Source organism: Propithecus coquereli, unplaced genomic scaffold (assembly GCF_000956105.1).
Source record: "Propithecus coquereli isolate 6110/MARCELLA unplaced genomic scaffold, Pcoq_1.0 Scaffold10, whole genome shotgun sequence".
NCBI classification, from domain to species: domain Eukaryota; kingdom Metazoa; phylum Chordata; class Mammalia; order Primates; family Indriidae; genus Propithecus; species Propithecus coquereli.
The window spans coordinates 20219289-20229279 of record NW_012133858.1 but is presented as its reverse complement, the minus strand read 5'-3'; the positions used below and the strand labels follow the sequence as shown (position 1 = coordinate 20229279).

The window sequence follows — 9991 nt, the reverse complement described above, 5'->3', positions numbered from 1 at the left end:
AAATACATAGAAAAAATTAGCCGGGCATGGTGGCACATGCCTGTAGTCCCAGCTACTCGGGAGGCTGAGGCAGAAGGATCACTTGAGCCCAGGAGTTTGGGGTTGCTGTGAGCTAGGATGACGCCATGGCACTCTAGCCCGGGCAACAGAGTGAGACTCTGTCTCAAAAAAATAAAAATAAAACAAAAATAAAAAGAATTGACTATACTTCTGAAATTTTAAAATAAAAACTTCAAGTCATTTCTATGGCATTTGTGGCATTATTTTCTATGCTAATTTTCTTTTTATGCTTTGGGAAACATACATGTATAAACTGTGGTGAATAAAATTCTCACTGAGGAGTAAAGAGCCCCCAGCCATAAGGCCTTATTTCCTAAAAGCATGATGCTCCTGCTCTACATTACACAGGCTCTGCCTGGCATGTTCCAAGACAGATGGGTGGACAGGTCCATGAGGACCCTTGAGAAGTTTTTCACTCGTCCTTCAAGGACCCACTCAAATGTAACCACTCCAGCCCTCAGTGATTTCTTTCTCTTTTAAACCCATTCAATTTGTACTCGAAATAGACATAAATAGTGCAGAAAATATGTTTTATTCAAGGCAACTAGTAAAAGTAGGGGCTTAATACTTGCTGCACGAACAACTATCATCAGTACAGTTTGAACATCCCTAATCTAAAAATCCAAAATATGAAATATTCCAAAATCCTAATCTTTTTGAGTGCAATATGATGCCACAAGTAGAAGATCCCACACCTGACCTTGTATGTTGTGTTGCAGTCAAAACTTTGTTCCATGCACAAAACTATTAAAAATATTGTATAAAATTACCTTCAGTTGATGCATATAATGTATATAGGAAATACAAATGAATTTCATGTACAGAATTGGGTCCTATTCCCAACATATTTTATGTATATGCAAATATTCCAAAATCCAAAAAAATCCCAAACACTTCTAGTCCCAAGCATTTTGGATAACCTGTAGTTTCTAATAATATTTAAAAAAAATTTTATACTCCACCTCATTTCAAACATTTGACACATCTTACAAAAATATATACAGTAAAGGCAGACAGAAAATAACTGAGGAAATTAGGGTGATTAAAAAATAAAGAAGCTGTCATGGTGGCTCCTGCCTGTACTTCTAGCTGCTTGGGAGGCTGGACAGGAGGATTGCTTGAGGCCAGGAGTTCAAGACCAGCTGGGGCAACATATCGAAAACATGTATCTTTAAAAAAAGATAAAAAATAAGAGGAAAAGACTGTATGTAAAATCCATACATTACTGCCATATAAACTTGCTGCAGACTTGGCTCTGACCTCCTAGTAGGCAATACAGAAGGAAACACGGGTGACTTATAGGATTCATTATGTCTGAAGACATACTCAAACCAGGTGTTCAGGAAAAGTACAGCTATTTCTATTAATAAGACAAAAGAAAGGTTTTTCTCGCAGGAGAAAGGGTCACTGAGCAACATCCTCAACCACATCTACAACAGATAGAGGAACACATTTTAGGTAAAGCTGCTCAGAAGAACACATTTGGTCAATGCGGAGGCATCACTTCATAGCAGAGCTGTAAGCAGCAATTCTAAAAGAGGCCAGGAGGATGGGGGAGGGGAGCAAGTACACGTATGCACTCTCTAATCACCTGCTGAGGATGGGTGATGTTGGCTAAGGTGTCTGTCAAGGCCATGGGCTGCTGTAGAGGAAACCACCCTGACCACAGCCCTGCAGAAGATGCAACCTTGGGCAGCAAGGCTTGCTTTTCATCACCTCTGAACTTTACTTCTCATCTTGCCCAAGGCAACGACCGTTTGCATCTTGATAAGCAATTGACCACAGGATATGAACCCAGAGAGAGGCCAGCAACTGGCCACAGGGCCCCAGTAGAAAAAAGATGTGCTGAGTGGCCAGTGTGATCCCTCTCTGAACTGAAGACAACTGAGGAGCGGGCAGTGCCCAGCAAGAGTTGCAGCTGTGGGACGCTTTACAAGAAAGTAGGTGGTGAAATAATTGAGAAAGAAACAGAGCTGTGAAGAAACTGAGTCACCAGAAACTATGAGGAAGAGGAAAAGACACTGGTGGAGGGAAGAAACCAGTCAGCAGGTGGTAGCAGGGGAGAGCAGGCAGGTGGGTGTGCCTGGCACAGATAGGCAGGGCACACAGGTAAGAATCCCGACTCGCTCCCCAAGCCAGGGCCTCGGAGCTGCTGTAGATCCTGGACTTGTTCAATCTCATCTCTGTGAGCCTGGCTCTGCCATTGTTCTCACTCTTCCTGAGGCTCTGTGGGTCAGCTTTTCCAGTAAATCCATCATTACTGGAGGTCACTGCAGAGAATTGCCGGATCTTTTGAGTCTGGCTAAAATATATAGCTGCATATCCTCTGGGTCATCTTGCGTAAATGTTCTCAGGACCATGCTCATGACAGGATTGGACATCTCAATGCTCAAGGTACAACCTCCGGTGGGCAAGCACGTGCCCTGTACAGTGCTAATGAAGGGTAGGCACACACACGTCACTGTCAGCAGGGCGAATGCTGTGTGGAGCCACTCCACCTCCAAAGGGAAGCTATGGGGAGATCCCCTGGAGTAGGCAAAGATGACCCTTGGCTATCTTTTCAACCATATGTATCTTTTCTTTCCAACCAGACTGTAGTTGATCCCAAGGCCAGACACCAAGTACATAATCTCATTCAAATACTTGTTCCTGAGTAAGTATTTATTTATTTATTGGCATTTAGTGGTGCCTGGGGGTAGAGGGTATGGAACTGCATTGACTAGTGTCCCCCCTCAAAACTCATGTCTACTGGAACTTCACAGTGTGACCTTATTGGAAAGAGGATCTTTGTAGATGTAATTAGTTAAAAGAGGTCACACTGGATTAGGGTGGGTCCTAATCCAATGACTGCTGTCCTTATAAAAAGAGAAAACAAACACAGAGACACACATGGAGGGAAGACAGTCATGTGAAGACAGAAGAAGAAATTGGATTGATATGGTTGTCAGCCAAAGAACTCCAACAATTGCTGGCACCACCAGAAAGTGGGAAGAGGCAAGAAGGGATTCTTTCCTGGAGCATTCAGAGAGAGCATGGTCCTGTCGACACCTTGATTTTGGGTGTCTAGGTTTCAACACTGTGAGAGAATAGATTTATGTTGTTTTAAGTCACCCAGTTTATGGTACTTTGTTACAGCAGCCCTAGGAAACTAACACACTCTCAACCATTTTCCACTAGTGACAAAGAAGTGTGGTTTTGTCACATGGTATGTTGAAGAACCTGATGGTTGTGAGCTCGGAGATGGAACATAGAGACTACCTCAAACAAATAAGCAAGTGATAAGTCAGATGGCCTCCTCCGTATGGGAAGCGATTACAAAATAAACTAATAAATGCTACCATTTTCATGCATGGGCATTTTTGTAGGTAAGAGCTCTGGTATAAGAATTTTAAATGTGCCTACACTGGCCAAATGAAGAATCTGGCTGGAGAGTGAATCTAGGGAAGCCAGCCTCAGCAAGAGAACTCTTTTGGGTGCCCAAGTTTCAATTCCTGGCAGTAGGAGCTAATGTGACAGTCACATACTTCTTGCACAAAGTAGCAGGAAACATCTGGATAAATGAATCAACAAAAATCCTGGTCCAGAAATGAAAAGCAGAAGCTGTGGGAGCCCCTGATTACAACAGCCAGAAGCAAAAGAGTTCCTTCCTTTCCAGCCTACGCAGGTCCCCACATAACTCAGGACTAGGACCATTTATTCAGCATCTACCAGGCACCGGGCATGGTGCTTGGGGCCTTACCTATGATTTAACCCTTGCTTACTCCGGACAACCACCCTTTGACGCAGATATCATGAGGGTGGGAAGATGTACAAGGCAATTTCACTGTGTTACTAGGATTATTTACTCAGCCTTATCTCTGTGGCCAACACTATGGTAAAGTAAAAGGGAACTGAAATGGCAATAAAATACCTGGCCTAGCCCACAATGAACTTGCAATAATAATACATCTTTACTGTATTTGTTCCAGAGAAGAAAAATGTTTTTTTTTTTTTTTAAGACTAGTCAAGTACAGTAGTGAGGAGGGGGGAAAGTAGTAGAACAAGGAGTTCAATCTGTAACTGACTGTGAACAATCAAGTGAGATAACTCACTACCTTCAGACCAGCTGAAAAATGTTTCATTCAACCTTTATTATTCAACTTTGGAACTTGTTCCTGGCAAGTCAGTTTTTTTTTTTTTTTGGAGGTAGGGTCTTACTCTGTTACCCAGGGTAGAGTACCATGATGTCATCATAGCTCACTGCAGCCTCACATACCCAACCTCAGACCTCAAGTGATCCTCCTGCCTTGGCCTCCCAAAGAGCTAGGATTATAGGCATGAGCCATGGCCCAAGTCAGTATTTAAATGCATTTCTATTATGCATTGGATTCAAATAGAGGAAAAATTTTTTCTTTTTCTTTGCAAACAGAAAGAAGTAAATTACATCCCAGCATTCCACAAAACAAATTTGTTCAAAAAATCTGTTTAAACTTCTGTAATTAAATTAAACCAAGGACTAATTGAATATGCACAAGAGGGAAAGAATGTAAGTATCAGGAGGGAATTTTTTTCTGGTTGTTTTAATTATGAATTGATCCATTCACATTCAATTTCTTTCCTTTATAAAACCAGGTTAATAATGAATTTCAAGTAGAGAAACTAAGAGGTTAAGCTCTGGATTCATCCATGCATAAGGCATGGGATTAAAAACACCAGTGATAAAGTTCTACAAAACTGAGGCAAAGATCTTGGAATCATTAGATTTGAGTTAGAAGTAGTTGAGTTGTTAGTCAACTCTAATCAGAACCAAATAGTACCTGGCTAGTACCCTGGATAGGGAGTGATCCAGAAATAGTCTAAGCTGACACCCACGTGATCTTAGGTTAATTATTCTTTCCATAGATCAGCTCTCAAAGCAGAAAGTTGAAAATTCCAGTGCCTACTCCTTCACAATTCAATAGGATTATACAAAACTGTCAGGAGAAATTAGCTAATGTATTAGACATAAAAGCAAGTTAAAGTCTTAGCAGAGAAGAAACTACAGAGCATCGTCAAAGGCACAATTCTGAAGACACACGGGCAAAAAAGCTCCTTTGCATTTAGTGTAAAACATTTAATATTCTATAAGCTGGTTCATCTTATTTGCACTTAAGCTGGGTGGAATGAAATTAGATTGCTATTTCCTCATGTTTTAATCATTCTCTCCTCACAACCTCCTCCTCCTGTGTTATTTACATTCAGTTTCCTGCTCTGCATATAATTTCTAGAATATCGAATTGAATCAAGGAAATGGACATTTGATGGGGTAGCTGACACATGATTCAAGATAAAAAGAAAAGAACAGAAAGATATCCCAAATTGATTTAAAAAAATTTTTCTCTTGACTTTCCTTAGCTGAAGAAGAAAAATTATTGCTAAGGAAATGATCCCCCGCCACACACCCTAACTCTGCCCTGTAGTTCATGAATACTCTCTGAAATCACACATGAGTCATCAGCAGAGAGCACCTTGGAGTCCCAGAGGACAGTAACGGCATCCTGCCCAGGATCACAGAAAACCCAGTAGGGCTAACTTTCCAAGATGCTGGCCAGAGAAATACCAGGAAGGGAAGTAATGAGATCACATTTTTTAGTCCCTAAGTAATTTGCATGGTTTGATTTATGACAAGGAAAGAAAAGAAAGGTCATTTCCTCTACCAAGATCTTAATAAACAATATGTTCAGAACCAGGTAAAAATGAAAAGGAAACAAAGAGAAGGAAAGTCTCTGTCTAAAATGTAATTCTTAAAATGCTTGCACCCTGTGTGGTTGGCAGAATAATGGCTTCCCAAAGATGTCAACATCCTAATCCCCAGAATCTGAGAATATGTCAGGTTACATGGCAAAGGGGAATTAAGATTTCAGAGGAAATTAATATTATTAATCAGTTGACTCCAAGAAGGGGAGATTATTTTGGATTATCTGGATGTACCCAATGTAACCACAAGGGTCTTAAAAGTGGCAGAGAAGCGCAAGAGAAGGTCAGAGTAATGTGATGTAAGAAGAACTCAACCCACTGTTGTTGGCTTTGAAGCTGGAGTAGGAGGCCAGGAACCAAGGAATGTGAGTGGCCCTTTTAAGCTGGAAAACTCAAGGAAACAGATTTGCTCCTAAAGTCTCCAAAAAGGAAGGCAGACACCTTGATCTTAGCATGAGACTGTGTTGAACTTCTGACCCGAGAACTGCAAGATAACAAATTTATGCCATGCTAAGCTGCCGAGCTTGTGGTAATTTATTATGACAGTGATAAAAAACAAATACACCTGAGTCAAAATCTAGACACCTGCAAAGTGAAAAAGAGTCGAATATTAACTATGTCTCATTCCCAAAGAGATCATGCATTTGTAGAGGACGGTTTGCCTGGAATGCCTGGGACTGGCCTGTTTGGAATTAACACTAATGCTAGAGCTGAGAGAGCTCAGCTCCCCAGCGTCGGTCTGGAAATGCACTCTCTTGGCTTTTCTTTCAACCATTTGAATTAAGGGATGCGTACTGTATACTTGTACTGGGGCCTGCGAAGTAAAATGGAGCTCAACTCTCATCTTGGACACATTTTTAAACTACTTTTCACGGAGAAACTCTAGAGGAGGCAAGAAGGAAAATCTCTCAAATCTTTAAATATTTAATAGTGCCATGAACTAGAAAATAAATGACTTCTGCAGCACTTTAACCTGCCCATATATGTTCTGGCCCCTGAGTTTCTGGTTTGTCCAGTCTGTGGGTCAGTCCCAACATTTAGGACCCTGAGGAACATAACCCAAGATTCCTGAAAATGCTGGGGGCTGCTTGGAATCCGGTAGCACAGGTTTGCTGGCTCATTCCGTGGCCTTCCTCAGGGCCACATCCCTTTACCACAGATTATTTCTCTAACTTTGCCACAGCATCTCCTACCTTTGTAATACTGTTTCTGCCTTTTGTGTGAAATGTCCCAACACTTGCTATGGAACATACCGGACATCCAGTGACCGCTGCTAGGTCTATGGCCAGCTCACAGGACTTGATCAAATCCTCTATCACCGCCAAAGCTTGCTGTAGTTTGGCTGAGAATGCTGAATCCTTGGTCCTCTTTGGCCCATCCTGTGGCAGACAAATGCCATGTTGGAAATCAAAAGCATGCCATCTACCAGATGGAGAAGAAAAACAGGGCAGAGATAAGGAGCTGTGGATCCAGCCAGCACTGACTGAGAAGGTGGGCACATGAATCTATCTCCCTGCTCCTAAAGAACCGTGGCTGAAGATATTTGCTGTTTAATATGTGATATACAGACAAGCAAAATCATCTACCAAACCTTCTGTACATTGTATTCATGATGAATGAAGTTCATAAAACCATTGACATATTCCTGCTATATAAGAAACATAAAGAACTTAGCTTTTTTAAAGCATGAAAAACTGAGCTCCTTTAAATAGGCTTCTCCCCCATTTATCTCCCTACTCCCTGGGGCTTGCTGAAAAATACCATCTGAGTATCTTATTCCTACATTTAATGTGAAAGTCTTATTCGTATGGGTAAAATTATACTTAAAACCATACCAGAGGAGGACATTTGTAAACTCCTACAGAGTTTACATGGAGAGTCTCCACATGGAAACTCTCCACATGGAAACAAACATTGCCTCCAGCCCTCTTTATTTATGATGACAATCATGATGTTCATGATGATTATGATGATGATAAGAACACTTAACATAAGAGGTACCCTTTTAGCAAATTTTTACATGTGCAATGAAGTTCTGTTAATCATAGCACTATGCTGTACAGTATGTCACTAGGATTTATTCATCTTGCATAATTGAAGCTTTGTACCCTTTGACTAATATGACTCATTGCCCCTCACCCCAACTTCTGGAAACCACTATAGAGTTTACATGGCTGCCATGTAGAGAGGCGATAATGATGCATGTGTAAAAGCCATAAAGGTTGCATTTCCCACATTGAATTTCCGGTAGCTCTGTCCTTCCTCCCTTTACTGGCCTCCAGCCCTCCTCACATCGCACCACAATTAAAGATGACAAGGAGATAAGCCAACATGCTCTGAAAGAGACCAACGTTCCCATTAATAACACAGTGACACTTAGGATGCGAGAGGGGTGATTGTTTCAGTTCAAAACGCTTTTGCTTGGGTTTCTGTATTTTATTCCCCTACTACCTACATGGCATATTTATCTGGCACCTGATAAATACAAACAAAAAGATTCTGGTTTATTCCATGTATTTTTTTTTTTACACTTCGATTTCTACAACGAAGAACAGATAGCTCTTTGCTGCTCCCTATCTAGCCCCACCTCTTTTTGTCCTCTACAGCATGATGTCAAAGGGCTGGGTATTTTCTTAATCTCTGCCGAAGCACTGGGTATGAGCATCTTTGGATCAGAGAGCTGACTGACAGAGCTGATGAATGGACCAGACCATGCTGCCTCCAGTGAACAATGTGCCAAGGGTTGTTAGCTTCTCGCTCATAGTAAATAAGCTTCAGTTCCTGGTGAAAGACAGCAGACTCTCATCTGCGTTTATTTTAATGTCATCAATAAGGGATCGAAAGTTCTTATATCAGGCGTATTCCTCCTTAGCCAACACTTAAAACTCAATTTCCTTTTAGATATGTAGGAGTAATATCTGCTCCTACCCCTTTCCTTCCCACTAACCCTCCTCTTACAAACAAACCAGGCAGCCAGTTTTATGGCGTGTAATGTAGGGCTCAGAAAAATCCTTACGAACATTATTAAACCCCTCTAACTAGAGCTAGCTCCCCTTGCTTCAGGCTATGAAATCATTACCTGTGCCCTGAGCTGCTTCATCCTGAGCAGAGACAGCATGCAAATGACTGCTGCTTGAGACACATGTCTCAAGTTTTTCTTGTTAAAACCAGAACATTTTATAGGAAATTGAAAAGAGACCGCATCACTAAACCACAAATTTCTTCCTAACTTGGCGTGGCCACCACGCCACGAGAGAATCTTCTTCCAAGAGAATCTTGGCAGTCTCTCCTAGAATTCTCACTCTCACTCTCTCTCTCTTTCTCTTTCTCTCTCTCAGAGGAGAACAAGGCGTAATGTATAAAAGTTAGATATGCCAAGAAGTACTATGAAAAAAATATAAATCATACATAATCCTATCATTCAGGAAAACCATAGCAGATATTTCATTGTATTTACTTCCTTCTAGTCTTTTATGTGTGCATTTTACATATTCACTTAATTTTGAATTCCCATTAAAATTTTTTTATGTGGAAGGAAGAAAATATATTATCACTTCTCATTGGGCTACAAATCCCTACTTCAAAATTACCTTTAATTTTTTGTTTTTTCCTGACTATGAATTATAAGACACATACTATTTTAGAAAACTTAGACAAAAAAGATTATAAACAAGGAAAATAAAATTGCTATAAATCCTCCCACCCATAGGCAAACACCATTAACAGTTAGTCATATAAAATGTAATATTTAATATACAGTACCTTAGCCAAGCCTCCTTCTAGGTCACCCGGGTCTATCTTCAAATCTTCAGGAGACTCAAAATCCAGCAGACCCTGCATTGACCCAAAAGCCTTACAGAAAATCAAAAAGGAGATAGCCAACAAAATCTACTTGCAAACAACTTGCAGCCAATGTCAAGCTGACTGAGAATGTGTGTAAATTTGTAAGAGAAAAAGACTGAATGATATATTTGGCACAGAGTTCTTTCCACAAACAAAGAATCATATTGCATACGTGATTTTGTAGCCTGCTTTTCCCCATTAAACAATATATCAGGAACATTTTTCTATGACAATGTATTTTTCTAAAATATGGTAGAGTGTTATGTAAGTGCATCTTATAGTTAAACCATAATTGAATTATAGTTATGAATTATGTAAAGTCCCCTACTATAAAACGGTTAGGTTCAACATTTTTTTTACTATAGTAATAATA

General features: G+C 40.5%; 1 protein-coding gene across 1 annotated transcript in view; it reads right to left on the bottom strand.

Annotated features, from left to right (window-relative positions):
- MCF2L2 (MCF.2 cell line derived transforming sequence-like 2) overlaps positions 1-9991 on the bottom strand; it is a 207854-nt gene that overhangs the window by 17146 nt on the left and 180717 nt on the right. The window contains exons 21-22 of the mRNA XM_012640066.1: positions 9538-9609; positions 7029-7154 (exon numbers count right to left, since the gene is read on the bottom strand). Of these exons, the coding sequence (XP_012495520.1) occupies positions 7029-7154; positions 9538-9609 (198 nt within the window). The remainder of the gene's footprint in view (positions 1-7028; positions 7155-9537; positions 9610-9991) is intronic.